Source organism: Haliotis rubra, unplaced genomic scaffold (genome assembly GCF_003918875.1).
Source record: "Haliotis rubra isolate DU_JTF1 unplaced genomic scaffold, ASM391887v1 Scf918, whole genome shotgun sequence".
NCBI lineage: Eukaryota > Metazoa > Mollusca > Gastropoda > Lepetellida > Haliotidae > Haliotis > Haliotis rubra.
Genome location: NW_025767655.1, coordinates 63,475 through 79,193, shown reverse-complemented (window position 1 = coordinate 79,193; position 15,719 = coordinate 63,475). Strand labels below are relative to the sequence as shown.

Below are 15,719 nucleotides of genomic sequence, written 5' to 3'. Positions count from 1 at the left end.
TTGGGTTTCCAGTCACAACTGTTTGAATAGAGGAAGCTGGGTGTTTTTCGAAATGTATTTTCGAACCGGCACCATTGGCATGACCAGCTAACGCTTTAACCACTAGGCTATTTTAGAAAATTCTACCGCTACACTCATCACATTAAATACACATCTTTATTTCCTCACTGATTTCATTCAAATTTGAAATATATGTTAACCATGATTACGAAAACAATATATGATTGCAATAGTTTAGATTTGTATTTTTAAAATTTATTGTCCAAACAGTGATTCGAACCCCTGTACCCAAACCTGTGTTAACACTTTGATAAAGTAAGTGACTGAGAGCGTGACTAGCGTTTTATGTCATTTTTAACATGGTTATATGAGGAGAAACCTGAAACCTGATCAGGGCAAATGCAATTTGAATCCACGATCATAGCTTTCTGGCACACCCAAGGGAGGCAACTCTGCAGACTAAACTGCATCAACTGAGATGATAGGTCCCTTCGATCCTTTTAAAACATAATAAATATACTACTGAAAGGAAGTGTAACATTAAGACTGACTGACTGACTGAGTATGGTTTTACGCCGCTTTTAGCAATATTCCAGCAATATCACGGCGGGGGACACCAGAAATGGGCTTCACACATTGTACCCATGTGGGGATTCGAACCCGGGTCTTCGGCGTGACGAGCCAACGCTTTAACCACTAGGCTACCCCACCGCCCCGTAACATTAAGAAATTCTGTCAGACATACATATATTTTCTATGTCTATGACACATGAACTTAATCAATATTAAACAATAAGGTGTTCTTTCAGTCGTTTGAGTAGTGTAATATTCAACATTCCCAGATTCGGGTTAGAATTGGTCTTCATCCACCCATACATGTTGTGAGCGCCACTAACTGGATCGGGTGGTCAGTCTTGACTTGGTTGACACATGTCATCGAATCCCAATTGCGTATAAGGATGCTGATGCTGTTGATCACTGGATTGTCTGGTCCAGACTCGATTATTTACAGATTGCTGCCATATAGCTGGATTATTGCTGAGGGCTGCATTAAACAACAAAGAAACGAAAAACAAAAATTAATATTCCAAAGACTGGGAATGAAAGAAGATTCCCTGCAGTAAGACAAAACGAGATGAGATCTTTATCTGAAAATGTTTTATTTTGTATAAAATGCTTGTACTATACAAAATATATCAGTAATAATCAATGAATCAAATTATTTACAGTTTCAAGCTATAAAAACATATCATACACAAAAACTCACATGCAATAATTAATTCCATGACCATATACTGCAATGATTTTTTGTAAATTTTGATAAAATCTTGTATAAAATTACCTAATTCAACTGATTTCACTTACAAGCATAGTTTAACAGGAATAGCACCCAATACTGCTAGCATTTGAGAAGAAAAGAAAACTACAAAGTCTAATCTGAGTTTATATACAGAGTACCACTACGCAATGAATAATGAAATATTACTTATATACAAGATCTATATAAGATCTATGTCAAACCTGACTTTCCATATGGATGTTAAGATCTGTTAAGGCCAGACCAATTTTATTTCTTGTTTTATAGACCCACCGGCCATATTTTTTCAAGAATAAGAACAAAAACTATTCCCTGCTCAAAAAATATTATCCTAATGTTTTTATGGGCCAACAATGTAAACTTTCAAAAAAGTCTTTTTTAGATTGTTTTTTTGCTCATATACACTTCATAAATTGCCAAAAATAAAATACTTTAAGGATTTAAAAGGAATATTAGTTTGACTGGTGATATATTCACCTCATGCCTTTAGGTTTTCTGAGGACAAAAATCTCTAAAACAAGAAATATAATTGGTCTGGCCTAAGTAAACATTAACCCTACAGCTGCCAACTTTCCTAAATTAAATGAGTATTTTGTTCCATTATTTCTATCAGAAAACAAAGCACTGGATATTGTTCAATATGATCCACATGATTCTCAAACAAAGTAGACACTTGTAGGACTTAGTTTCTACTGTGGTTTCAGCAGCTGCTCTAATACAATGTCTGGATTGCACAGAGGCAACACTGTATATTAGGGCTGGCTGAGAAAGTTAGGTTTTTATTCATGTGCTGCTTCTAAGTCATGTTCAGGAGACCGTTCTGTCAGTAATCCAAGTCCAAACATGTCACCACTCACTAGCCATGTGAAATACATAGAAAATTCATGTCTTTAAATCTTTTTTTGTCATTTTGGATTGAAGTTACTTATCTGACATTTAGTTTCTATGATCTATATCGATGGTCAGCCGTACTATAATAGACTTCACGTGAGTTCATAAACAAAACATGTTTGAGTTTAGGGTAATATAAAAAACCTCTTTATGTGGTTTATGAAAATTAAGTCCTTTATTTTTTCTCACAGAACAGCATCATATTTGCAAGAGTTTAGGAACAAAACAGGAAATACTCTCATATTTTTGCTGCAAATTTGTAAAAAATCCAAAACCGATGGGATGGTTGGCAACTGTGTAACCTTGTGTGGAATTTGCGGGAGTTAGGTCTGTACACAAGGGAAGGCAGCTTGTGAATTGTATATACTGCTCAAAGGAAGTTCAGGAACACTTACTTCTTTCATGTTACAGTTGTAAATCTGCATGGCATTAGAGTGTAACCATAGCAACGGGAGTGAGTGAGGTTTACGCTGCTTCTAGCAATATTCTAGCAATATCACGATGCGGGACACGTGAAATGGGCTCCACACATCGAACCCTGGTCTTCGTTGTGACGTGCCTTAACGCCTTAAGCACTAGGCTCCCCACCACCCCTATAGCAAAAGGAATACAATCAGGTTGTGCTTTAGTTCTTTTGAGCAGTATATCTGGAGAGGCTGAACTACATTTACCATAATCTCAGGGAATGAAGCGGAAATGTTTCCAAAACAAAATATTCACTATCATGTCAATTGGCGCAACTGTTAGGCACAAATACAATCGTCACAAATGATGATCAAATGTTTGGTTCGTATTTACATTAATTAGAAACGTAACATCAAAACTCCTGAGTATGCATCACTAGTTAATGACTGGCTGACAAATGTACAACTTACAGGTGACATCACAATCCATCTGCAAGACCAGAATACAAAATATACTTCTCAGAAAAGGATAAACACCAGGCCCCAAATCCACAAAGTAAGTGAGTTTTAGTTTAACGCTGATTTTAGCAATATTCCAGCATATGTCATAAAGGGGGAATAAATTTTCCTGTTGTTCAAAATTGGGATTTTCTTGAAGTTTCTATTATCTCAAATTCAAATTTTCTCAAAGTGCATTTAATAACGTAAAGGCATTAAAACAATATTCCCTTTTATAATTTCATATCAGTGAAATGAGTTCCCTTGACAAAGCCATGATTGATTTTGCAAACCATTTCAAAACATTTTTGGGGGGTTTAATTATTTTTGTGTAGCCAAACATATGACTGGAAAGGCTGGGTAACATTCCAGCCAACATCTTTTAAAACATTTTTTGTGAGTACATGTACTTAACATTGACAATGAAACAAGCATAAAATTCAACATGATAAAATTATTGCATAGTGAACTATTTGCCTTTTAGAGCTGGTGAACACAAATTAAAAACTTTATACAAGTAAATATTTTAATCCAAAAATGCTTATACATTTATGTAATTTTACCTGTGGGCATATTCAAATATTATATTTTTGTATATTTAAACCAGGCGAATTAAAAAAGGATTAAGTATCTGATAATAGGGAAGGAAAACAGGCTATGCTCTGGACCAATGTATGTATAATCTGCAATGTAAAATTGCTTCTAAATGGCTGATATGAAAAGGGTCCACATGCACAAAACTTTGTTAGTGGTAGGACAATTTATTCACTAACATAGATTTATGATAGTTGTGCTCAGATCGTTTTGTGCACATGGGCCCAGAATGATATACGGTAGCCTTGACATTTACAAAGTAATGTATCACACTCAGGTTAATAGCATACTAAATGCAGGGCTCAATTCAGAACTTGATTCAACTGGGAATGAAAAACTGGTTGCACTGGACAAAAGCCTGCCAGCCTGCCTGCCTGAGTTTGGTTTTACGCTGCTTTTAGCAATATTCCAGCAACATCACGGCGGGGGACACCAGAAATGGGCTTCACACATTGTGCCCATGTGGGGATTCGAACCCGGGTCTTCGGCATGACGAGCCAACGCTTTAACCATTAGGCTACCCCACCGCCCCTTTGGACAAAAGCAGGTTGCACCAGACAAAAGCAAGTTGCACTAGTGCATCTTTAAAACATCTATATTAAGCCCTGAAACATGACAGATAGATTGTAAGGTATATTATTATGATTATGATCATATTTCACTATCAAGACGATCAGCGACCATGGGCACCTGGGTCTTGGAGAGGATGCTTTAAACTTGGGCGTCTTGAAGAACCCATTTAGAAATTTTGATAAGAGTATAAAAACATGTCTATAAAATCTCCCACCATTTTATATGATGGAAAGCTAGAATTTTTGTTTTGCCTTTCATTTGATAATATTTCAAAATATTTCCTTATTCTCAAAATTTGTCAATTCTTGTGTGCCAGTAGGTATTCGTCCTCATTCATTGCCAGAACTGGTGATGCAGATGTCATTGTAACCATGGTAACAGTCGATATGAATGGCTGACGTAAGTTTTTACAAATGAAGTCATGTGGGATGAGAAATGTGATTGGTTGAAATCTGGGACAATTACAGGATGAGGCTGTTATGATTTCACTCTTGTATTACTGCATATTATTGGTACATTTGGACAAATATGGCTTTGTGAATAGCCCCGTGAAAAAATCTTATTGATGGACAGGCTTGTTTGTATGTGTTGGAATGTACAAATTATTCAAAATCATATATGGAATGTAGTCAAACTGATGTAAAAACACATAAAAACTATTCTGTCACTGACAGAAGTTGCTGATGATTATCTGCGGTCAGATGCAATGACAACATATGGAACAAGGGTGGTGATAGCCATTGCTAGGAGGGAGACCTTGACCTCAGTGGCCTTCGAGCTCGGAAGAGATGGACAGTTTGGACCTTGACACTCTGTTGTTTCTGAAAACAAGAGAAAAAGGATAATTATTTCACATGTAATTTGTTTTGTAATCATAATGCAAACATGCATGCTGATAGACAAAGGTCAGGCAAACAGGCATGCATGCATGTGTGAATACACACACAGAGACATGCATGCACACACACATGGGTACACATACATGGGCATGCATGCACGCACATACACACTGGCATGTATGTTAACACACGGACCACAGACAGTCCACTAACCCAGCCTAACAGCGTGACAAGCAAATCAAAGCGTTAACCACATGGAAAGGATATAATTGGTCTTCATGAAATGGACTGGGGCAAACCTGCTAAATTACAACTGGTAATCCATCTGGAGGAAAAATGTCTTCAAAGTGACTGTGTCACACTTTAAGAAAACTTACATTTCTCAACAATTGTAACATGTGATATATTTGGGATTACACTTTCTTAGTATAGTACGAATTCTAGTACTTTTTGGGTTGAACCCATACCCTCAGAGTAAGGGACCTAATCACCAGCACACAAAGTCAGCGGAAGGGACTCAACCCCCAAAAGTACAATTTGTACTTCACTAAGAAAGTGTAACCCCAAATATAACATATGTTACATTTGACCACTTTCTAAAAGGCATTGTGTACTCATTTCTCAACACTGTCCAACTCTAAGATTCAAATCTGACCAAGACATGCATTCAAAAAGTAACAAAGTCCAGCCAGCCAGCCCACTGAGTCAGCTCTTACCAGTTGCTATTCCAGGAATTCCAAATCACAACTGCAGCATGCCAAAAAAAACAGAACCCACGCAACGTTTCTGGGCTACTTCTTGCCCCTTCATCTGATGAAGGTGCAAGAAGTAGCTCAGAAACTTTGTGTTGAAAATAATAAAGAAGTTGTAAACTCATACCATACGTTGCTATGTTTAACTGAATCATAAAAAGGCGGTGGCGGTGGGCCAGCCTAGTGCTTTAAGTGTTTGCTCGTCATGCCTGGGTTCGATTCCCTACGTGGGTACAATGTGTGCAGCCCATTTCTGGTGTACCCCTTTCGTGGTGATGCTGGAATATTTCTAAAAGTGGTGGAAAACTAAACTCAGGCACTCACATATTATCTGTCTGTGCCCTATGGTAAAAAAATTGCATTTCCCAACAAACCCAAACATTCTATCCCAACAAACCCAAACATATCCCAACAAACCCAAACATATCCCAACAAACCCAAGCATACCCACCATTCTATCCCAACAAACCCAAACATACCAAACATTGTGATGGTGGACTGACTCGACCCCTTGGTGTTGGTGGCGATGCAGAAGTAGTCGGTGTAGTCGTTGGCCTGCACGTTCTTCACCTTGAGCGTGTACCACTCTTCACCAGCCTTCAGGTTCTGGTTGTCAGTGGTTTGCTTGTTGAAGTCAAACTTGTCGTCATCATTGATCGGCGATCGACCACCGTTCACAATCCGCTCCCATCTTACTGTTGGCGCTGGATATCCTGTGAAAGGTAATTTCACGTTATTTTGTGAACAATTCCTTTAATAATACTGATTATTCTGAGAGTAATCTCAAAATTCAATTCAAGTGACCTTCAATTCAGTACTTATGAATTATATTTGTAGTTTTGCTCAAATTAATCTGTGATACACATCCCCTGTATAAATGTTTAGTTCCAATATCCCTGTGAACCGTAGGCACTGCTCTGATTTTAAAAGCAGTCAGAAAAAAATGCTTTTGAAATGAGAAGTTCAGGGAAAGTAACCTTCCCACTGACCACAGGACCAGTGAGTGGACAATAATTAGTGGTCCAGTCTGTACTTCAATCAGTGAAAATAACATTCGTATATTTACTTAACTATCAATACAAAATTCACTGGCCACGAGGACCACTGCAAACTGTAGTCCTGATGAAGTTTTACTAGTCAGGGATCACAGCACCAGCGTAAATTTCGCACACCAGAAGTTGAATGAGAAGTTGTCGTACCTTGTGTTATACACTCCAACTTGGCCCAGAACCTCCTGTTCTGGGCTTGTCCGACCGAGTCTTGCACCACCCGCACTGTTGGGGGATGGAACACCAAGACCTCTGCCAGATGCTCCGCTGGGATGGAACACCAAGACCTCTGCCAGATGCTCTAGCGGTAGCACTGCTTTATGTTGACTCTGTTCAGCGGTCTGCTAACCCATGACTACTAAATTGTGCTATGGGCCTCCCATGTTCACTGTGGTGTTGAAATTGCAACGGGCAAGTAAAAATCCAAAGTTCCCATCTTCATTGTGGAGTTCACTAGCAGATTCTTAAATTCAGGATGGTCTGCTATCCCGTGACTACTAAATTGTGCAAAGGGCAAGTAAAAATCAAAGTTCCCATCTTCATTGTGGAGTTCACTAGCAGCAGCACTGCTCCCTGTGTGAACAAGCCTTGATTACAGATTCTGAAATTCAGGATGGTCTGCTATCCCATGACTACTAAATTGTGCTATGGGCAAGTAAAAATCCAAACTTTACTGTGGTGCTGACTAGCAGCAGCACTGTTCCCCGTGTGAACAAGAAGTGATTACAAACTATGCCAGCCCACGACTACTAAATTGTGCTAAGGGCAAGTATAAAATCCAAACATCCGAACTTCACTTCGAGTCTCGCACCACCCGCACCATTGGTGGATGGAACACCAATACCTCTGCCAGATGCTCTGCTGGCAGCTTTATGTTGTTGTTGTTGTTGTTGTTGTTGACAAGCAGTAGCATTCCCATCTCCCAAAATACAATCCTCCCTTCACCCGTACATCACAACTCATGGTTGAAAGGGAACATGTTCTACTAACCCTGAATTGAGGTCCCCCTGTTGGCAGCTTGAATCCATCAGAGCGGGTCCAGGTGATGTTTGGCGCTGGGATCCCAGTCGCAGAACATGTCAGGTTGGAGTTGGAGAATGGATCCACAACTAGAACTGTTGTCGTCTCACCAGGTCGGATTGATGGTGCAACTGAAGATAAAGTCACAGTCTCAGAAACCTTTTTTCAGCAGCAGAGTTGGCAGTTAATACTCTGAGCAGGTATACAGAAGCATATGGTATTACTTTGGACACACTTAATATTAATGGACCCGTGAAGATCAATGTTAGAATTTGTCTTCAGCAACCCATGCTTGTCATAATAGGCGACTAACGGGATCGGGTGGTCAGGCTTGCTGACTTGGTTGACACACGTCACTATATCCCAATTGTGTAGATCGTGCTCATGCAGGACCTTTCTGGAGTAAAACGTTCACATTTCAGGCCTTTCAAGCCTGATATCAGGTCTGTGTGAACCCTGATATCAATGCAAAGGAGTTAGTGAGTGAATTTAGTTTTATGCCGCACTCAGCAATATTCCAGCTAAACGGCGGCGGTCTGTAAATTATTGTCTGGACAAGACAACGCAGTGATCAACTGCATGACCATCGACCTACACATTTGGGATACGACGACAAGTGTCAACCAAGTCAGCGAACCTGACCACCCGATCCCGTAAGTCACTTCGTACGACAAGCATGGGTTACTGAAGATCAATTCAAACCCGGATGCTCACGGAAGACACGCACAAAAATCTGCGACTAAAACATATCTGTGTATTACCCTGTACAGTGAGGGATCCTATCTTGCTTGGCCACTTGGTGGAGGCGAGTGCCTGGATCTTCACGTAGCATCTGTATCTCCCTGCATCCTGCTGCCGGAGCCGTCGGATGATCAACATGTACGTGATACGGCTTTCTGGGCCCCGCGTCTGCACCTCATACTTCCTCTTGCCTCCCTCTATGGGGTTGTAGGACAAGTCGATGCTATTGTCTAAACTTATGATCTGGTTGGTGTCCATATGTTCATATGTCACCTTAACGAAGAAGAAGTGAGTTACATTTAGTAGATAGACAGGGCTCCAGATAAGGGACGTATCGACGTATGTACGGATATAAAATAAGCACGATAGGGTAGGAAATAATTTAGAAAACGTAGCAGATATGCACCACAGCAATGGTGTACGGTCTTAGAATCATTTACAGACATATTTATCTGAAAAAGTATTGTTTCATTGTTGACTGACCTGTTTACATAAGAGTAGCAATGTTGTGCATATATATGAAACGAAACACAAGATTACTGATACTCCATTAAATTCCATTCAGTACTCTAAATGTACTTTATTGCTTTCCAGTTCTCCTATATTGAAATAATAAGGAGTACGTACTCCTGATCATGAAAAATTATCTGGAGCCCTGGATAAACCTTATTGTGTTCTTAGATTTGCTGGTTATATCAAACGGCAAGTTTACAAGAACATTAACCCTGTTGTCTCGCACTTTTTCATCATAAGAAGTGTTTGTCAAGTAGTTTTATAGCCAAAACAGTACAGATATCATAAGTAACTACAGTGATATTGCCTAAGTAAAGACCGCTTAACTAAACAGACCGGAGAAGTAAACACTATTCTTTGGTCCCGGCAAATTTCTTCATTAATTCTCGCTACTAGAGTCCGGTTAACTAAACTCGGATAAGTAAACAATACCGCTTAACTTAATGTCTTCTCACGGTCCCTGGAAGTAAATTACTTAACAAAAGAGATCGGATAACTAAATTAGCGATCACCACATAATCCAACATGAGGTGCACGTGTCAGTCTCCAGCTAAACAAACATCCTACTTACAGCTCTCTGGCGTCATGCAGTTGACAATACACTGGCAACTGGAGGCCATGTTACTTACTTAATAAAATATCTGTCTGTCTACAAATGTTGTCTCTTATTCTGCTGTACACATATACATGCATATGGTTGTCATTTGCAGGTTTTGATAAGTTCGGATAAGTAAAATACCTGAGATGTAAACAATTTTAGCGAGTCCCTTGAAATATTACTTATCAGGTTTCCACTGTAATATATTTTTGGCATTATATCGATTCAAATTTTCTACATTCACCGAGAGTTCTATATCCACAATAAATACATCATGACTTTAATGTCCCTTGGAAATGACGTCATTGGTGCCTGACTGATAAACAAATGACTTTGTTAGAACTTATTAGACCCATTACACATGGTACAGGTACGTGTGTGTTTTGGGTCTCGATGCGCAGGCCACTGTTTCAATCCAGCTGTTGATGTGGTCAGTTCCACACTGTAATGATGTTGCAGTTTGATAAAACGTATATATTGTACAAAAAGTGTTACCACATAACCAAACTGTATAACATTCAACTGGAGTTGGTCGCCTTTCCAACAGTATCTTATTTCATCAAAGCTTAAACGTATATGCACTACATCCATCCATTTGGTACCTAATTCCTACATAAACTGTACAGTACATGTCCCTCCTCTTCAACCTTCACTTTGATGTCGAAACCATATCCAATTAGAAAGTGTTTTACTCATAAAAACAGATGTCCCTTCCCCAAATTCAAAGTTCCAACAGAAAAAGTAATTGAAACAGAAAAAGGTAAAATTGAAAGAAAAGTTCAAACCCCCAAAAGGCACATCTACATGATATATTGGAGAGGCGGTATAGCCAATTTGGTGAAGATGGGTCAATCAGTTTTAGAATTATGCTCTCAAAACGAACTTTACCTTTCAAAAAGACAAAGTCCAAATTGTTGCCATGAATACAGAAAAAAACAAGCGTTTGCCACTAATGGCTAAAGAAGAATGAAATATTTAAAAAATATTTACTACTTTCTATTTTTGGTCACATACAAGATGCCTGAAATGACTGGTGTCTGCATAATCACACAATGTATGCTGTCGACATAACTGAAGACACTGGGTGCAATGTTTTATGAAATCGTGTTTATATAAGTTTGAAAAGTGGTCAAAGTACCATGTGACCTTGAGGATAAGGTCAAGGTCACCCAAATCAACTGGTGTCTGCGTAATTCCTTTAAGTAGGCTGTCACCAAATTTGAAGACATTGGGTACAACAGTGCATGCGATATAACGTTAACAAGAATTTGAAAAGTGGTGAAAGTGTCATGGTGACCTTGAAGATGAGTGGGATTAAATCAGGTCACTTGGAAGAATCAGATTAAGTTGACTTAAAGCCAGAGGATTCGAAGATTAACTTTGCTGTGCCATAAAGACATATTTTGGATAAGGCTGAAAACACATTTAAGCACACATGTACAGATGGCCAAGGTATCTTTAATGAGGTTCTTGCTAAGATTTCAGAATATTTATGAGACATTGCTTTAAAGGTTTGCGTAGATGGAAAAAGAGAAACATGGGACCAAATATGTCATTCAATACACAGCTGCCTCCTTCAAACCAAAGTCCTTCTTCAGTTGATAAATAACAGGAAGCCAACTACCCGTACAGTACCTTTTCAACAACCCGTACAGTTGATTTGTTAGACTAAGGCTTAGTCTCTGAATATATATAATTTTGATAGTAACAAACAAGCCCATTTATATTGAAAAGGAGCCCCAGGGAGACCAGAGATTCCTGAAACTGAGGAAATCTAGACTTGCTTTATTTAGGGCTTTAGCACTGCAGACAGGGCTTGGCAGTAGGGAAATTAATGTGGTTCAGGGACTGTGAGACAGACTATTGATTTGTTTACATGAGCAACTACCATTGGCGCATACAGTTATTGTTTTCGCTAATATCTTAGTATGTATGTTTTGACTGATGCTAAAATCTTGACACAGCGGCTACATAACCTCATTTAGCCTAAAAATGCACAATACATGAAATGTATTATAGTGGCTGGACCAGAAAATCCAGTGGTCAACATCATGAGCTTCGATCTGAACGATTGGGATACGATGACATGCACCAACCATGCTAGTGACTGACTGACTGAGTTTGGTTTTACGCCGCTTTTAGCAATATTCCAGCAACATCACGGCTGGGGACACCAGAAATGGGCTTTACACATTGTGCCCATGTGGGGATTCGAACCTGGGTCTTCGGCGTGACCATGCTAGTGAGCCTGACCACCCAATCAGATAATTCGCTTCTTTTCTAACACGCATCACTGAAGGTTTGGGTGAGTTTTTAGTTTTGGCAATATTACGGTGAGACACCTGAAATGGGATTCACACATTGTACCCATGTGGGAAAATCGAACCCGGGCCTTTGGCATGACGAGCGAACGCTTTAACAACATGGCTACCTCATCACCCACTGATACCCGAGAATGTCCGGGTTAGAATATTGATCTTCAGTAACCGATGCTTGTCGTAAGAGGCGACAAAGGGGATCGGGTGGTCAGGCTCGCTGACATGATTGATTGTTTACAGACCGTCGCCATATAGCTGGAATATTGCTGAGTGGGGCATAAAACTAAACTCAGTAAGTCACACTCATCACCCCACTGGAGATTTGAGACTGGCGGCAACAAACACTCACCACATGACTTAGTTTGTTGGCCACTGTGCAGTTGAGCCGAGCAGTTCGTCCAACAGGTTTAACTTCTGGCCAAATTTCGTCCACAATTTCTGGGTCCTGGGCAGCAACTGGAATCATGGAATGACATAAGAATTAAAAAAATATTTTTTTATTCCTAACTACATGCTTTAACAAAACCATGTTAAATCTGAGACTACTAAACTGTGCTGAGGACAAGTGGACATCCACTGGACCTAATGTATTAGTATTTACACATTTAATATGATTCTGAACCAATTCTCAGGGCTTTAAATATTAAATTGGCTATAAAATTCATACACAAAGTTTTCGAACAGCAGTTAGAAGTGATACACATAAATGCAAGAATTTATGGATGTCAACTTCACTATTTTGAGAAACACAGCCTTTCAAAGTATATTCTTACTCCATCATTCACAAATCCACCTGATTAATATTGTTGGGAATTGGTTAAAATCTCATAATTGATGATTGGTTCATTACAACCGATCAATCATCGAAAAAAAATTGGTTAGCGTCATTAATAACATTTGTTAATGCACATAAAAATAAGGAAAAACATGTAGTTCTTTTGGGGGTTTTTTGGCAAAATTTCACATCTTTAAAGGATGACTAGTATGTTAGGAACATAAATTTCTTAGAGTCTTTAAGATAAATTCAATCATGACTTGAAACAAACTTGTAATGCTTATGAAATGTAACAGACAAAACCAACATTGTGAAAAATATTGGTAATGAAAACAAGTGTTCCAGAATTGTTTGTGTTCGATTATGAGAAAACATAATCGATTGCTTGGTCGTTTAGTCACTGTGACCATTCTTTGATTGTTTCAATTAATCGGACCACCAGTACTGATGAAGTGTAAGAATATATTTCGAAACGACATGTTTTACAAAATGTAAAAGCTGATAGCCATAAATCCTCGCCTTCAATTTCAAATATATGCTTCTATGAGGACAATTAAATGTAGTTACAGCTCATGCTCTGGACTAACCTTTCAAAAGAAATTAAGACAACAGTGCAAATGATCTATTATCATATATTGTTTCTATGATTCCAAACATGTAAATCAACTCCTACCAGATTAAAACAATGGAATGCGCATAATTTTATCCATTGGACTTGATACAAAATTGTACAGAGTTACCTAAAATAACTTCAGATAATTTGGTAAGGGATAGCAAACTTTATCCTATACCACAAATAACCCGAAGGATTGTATAAGGGGATTTAATTGGAAAGGGTGGCCTAACCCTAAGGATCATTAACTGGTGTTTAATTGGAAAGGGGTACCTACACCTAACAATCATTAATTGGTGTTTAATTGGAAAGGAGTACCTAAACCTAACGATCATTAATTGGTGTGTTTAATTGGAAAGGAGTACCTAAACCTAATGATCATTAATTGGTGTTTAATTGGAAAGGGGTACCTAAACCTAATGATCATTAACTGGTGTTTAATTGGAAAGGAGTACCTAAACCTAATGATCATTAACTGGTGTTTAATTGGAAAGGGGTACCTAAACCTAATGATCATTAATTGGTGTGTTTAATTGGAAAGGGGTACCTAACCCTAATGATCATTAATTGGTGTGTTTAATTGGAAAGGGGTACCTAACCCTAATGATCATTAATTGGTGTTTAATGGGAAAGGGGTACCTATACCTAACGATCACTAATTGGTGTGTTTAATTGGAAAGGGGTACCTATACCTAACAATCATTAATTGGTGTTTAATTGGAAAGGGGTACCTAAACCTAACAATCATTAATTGGTGTGTTTAATTGGAAAGGGGTACCTATACCTAACAATCATTAATTGGTGTTTAATTGGAAAGGGTGCCTAACCCTAACAATCATTAATTGGTGTTTAATTGGAAAGGGTGGCCTAACCCTAACAATCATTAATTGGTGTTTAATTGGAAAGGGTGGCCTAACCCTAACAATCATTAATTGGTGTTTAATTGGAAAGGGTGGCCTAACCCTAACAATCATTAATTGGTGTTTAATTGGAAAGGGTGGCCTAACCATAACAATCATTAATTGGTGTTTAATTGGAAAGGGGTACCTACACCTAATGATCATGAAGGGGTTAGTTGATTTGAAATGGGAACCGAGGGCTAAGAACAGAGTTGGAGATAACCTACCTTAACAATTAGTCAACTAAGCCCTTAGGATGAGGCAGGTCAGATCTCTGCTGCAAATGTTGCTGTCAGTGGGCAGAGCCAATTAGCACTACCAAGGGCTAGAATGCACTTTCACCAGGCGCACCCCTCGCTGCTCCCTTTACGATCCTTAGGGTTAGGGTATGGCACCCTTTACGATCCTTAGGGTTTTGGGTTAGGCACCCTTTACTATCCTTGGGGTTAGGCACCCTTTACGATCCTTAGGGTTAGGCACCCTTTACGATCCTTAGGGTTAGGCACCCTTTACGATCCTTAGGGTTAGGCACCCTTTACGATCCTTAGGGTTAGGCGATCCTTAGGGTTAGGATCCTTAGGGTAAGGGTTAGGGTTAGGGTTAGGGAACCCCAGCTGCGCTAATTATAATCTGAAAAAGTGCGCCCGGTAAAGTGCAGTACTCCCCTACCAACATAAGCATGATAAGCCTTGTTGCCCAGGGGTCTACTTTAACCCTACATGCTGATGGGGAATAAAAGCTATAAGCCTACTCGATGATGATATATGACTTAATTCATGTTTTTGTATCTTCCAGGGTGACTAATTAAACAAAAATGGGGCCCAAGAATGCTTTCTTCCATTTTCAATTTTCGCAGGACAGTTTTAGTTAAATATAAACTATTTAATGTTTAATTTGTGAGGAAATAAAAGACTATTTGACCTCAGGCTAACTCAGCACGTGAACTAGAATTCATTTTCTGTCAACATAATTTTCTCGGCCGCCATTTTAAACCGAATCCGGAAATACCAACATGAAACAGCGTTACTTTTGTCCCCTCAACTCACCTGTTGTCACCAGAGCGGCCGCAAACACCAGAATTAATATTCTATCCATTTTTGGACGATCGTGCTTATTGTGACACCATGCGATCGCAAAATATCAAGGCGAAACCACACTGAAAGAGGTAACTACACCTTGATTTTCACCTGCGTTTTCGTACCTGAAGATCACGTGACCGTGTCGCGAATTTTAGACTGGGTCATGTCTACTATTGTCGGTATTTTTACTGCGTCTGCGCATATCAAGATGGATATGGTTATATAACAAGCCACTTATTTTATAA

General features: G+C 39.0%; 1 protein-coding gene across 1 annotated transcript; it reads right to left on the bottom strand.

The window, feature by feature from the left end:
- Nucleotides 1–1,143: 1,143 nt before the first annotated feature.
- On the bottom strand, nucleotides 1,144–15,629 carry LOC124264282 (protein amalgam-like). Its single transcript, XM_046699021.1, has 8 exons — nucleotides 15,442–15,629; nucleotides 12,458–12,564; nucleotides 8,700–8,952; nucleotides 7,870–8,069; nucleotides 7,763–7,837; nucleotides 7,069–7,168; nucleotides 6,349–6,582; nucleotides 1,144–5,099 (listed from the first exon to the last, which is right to left on the bottom strand). Exons 1-8 carry the CDS (start codon nucleotides 15,488–15,490, stop codon nucleotides 4,966–4,968), a joined length of 1,152 nt encoding a protein of 383 aa, XP_046554977.1. The 5' UTR covers nucleotides 15,491–15,629; the 3' UTR covers nucleotides 1,144–4,965.
- Nucleotides 15,630–15,719: the final 90 nt, after the last annotated feature.

Bases quoted from the DNA above. Each gene is read 5' to 3' on its own strand.
- LOC124264282 (XM_046699021.1), bottom strand. From the start codon at position 15,490: ATGGATAGAATATTAATTCTGGTGTTTGCGGCCGCTCTGGTGACAACA. The intron at 8,070-8,699 runs GTAATACACAGA...CTTTATCTTCAG, and splicing joins AGGATCCCTCACTGTACAGG to TTGCACCATCAATCCGACCT. The intron at 6,583-7,068 runs GTACGACAACTT...TACCTTTCACAG, and splicing joins GTTGGAGTGTATAACACAAG to GATATCCAGCGCCAACAGTA.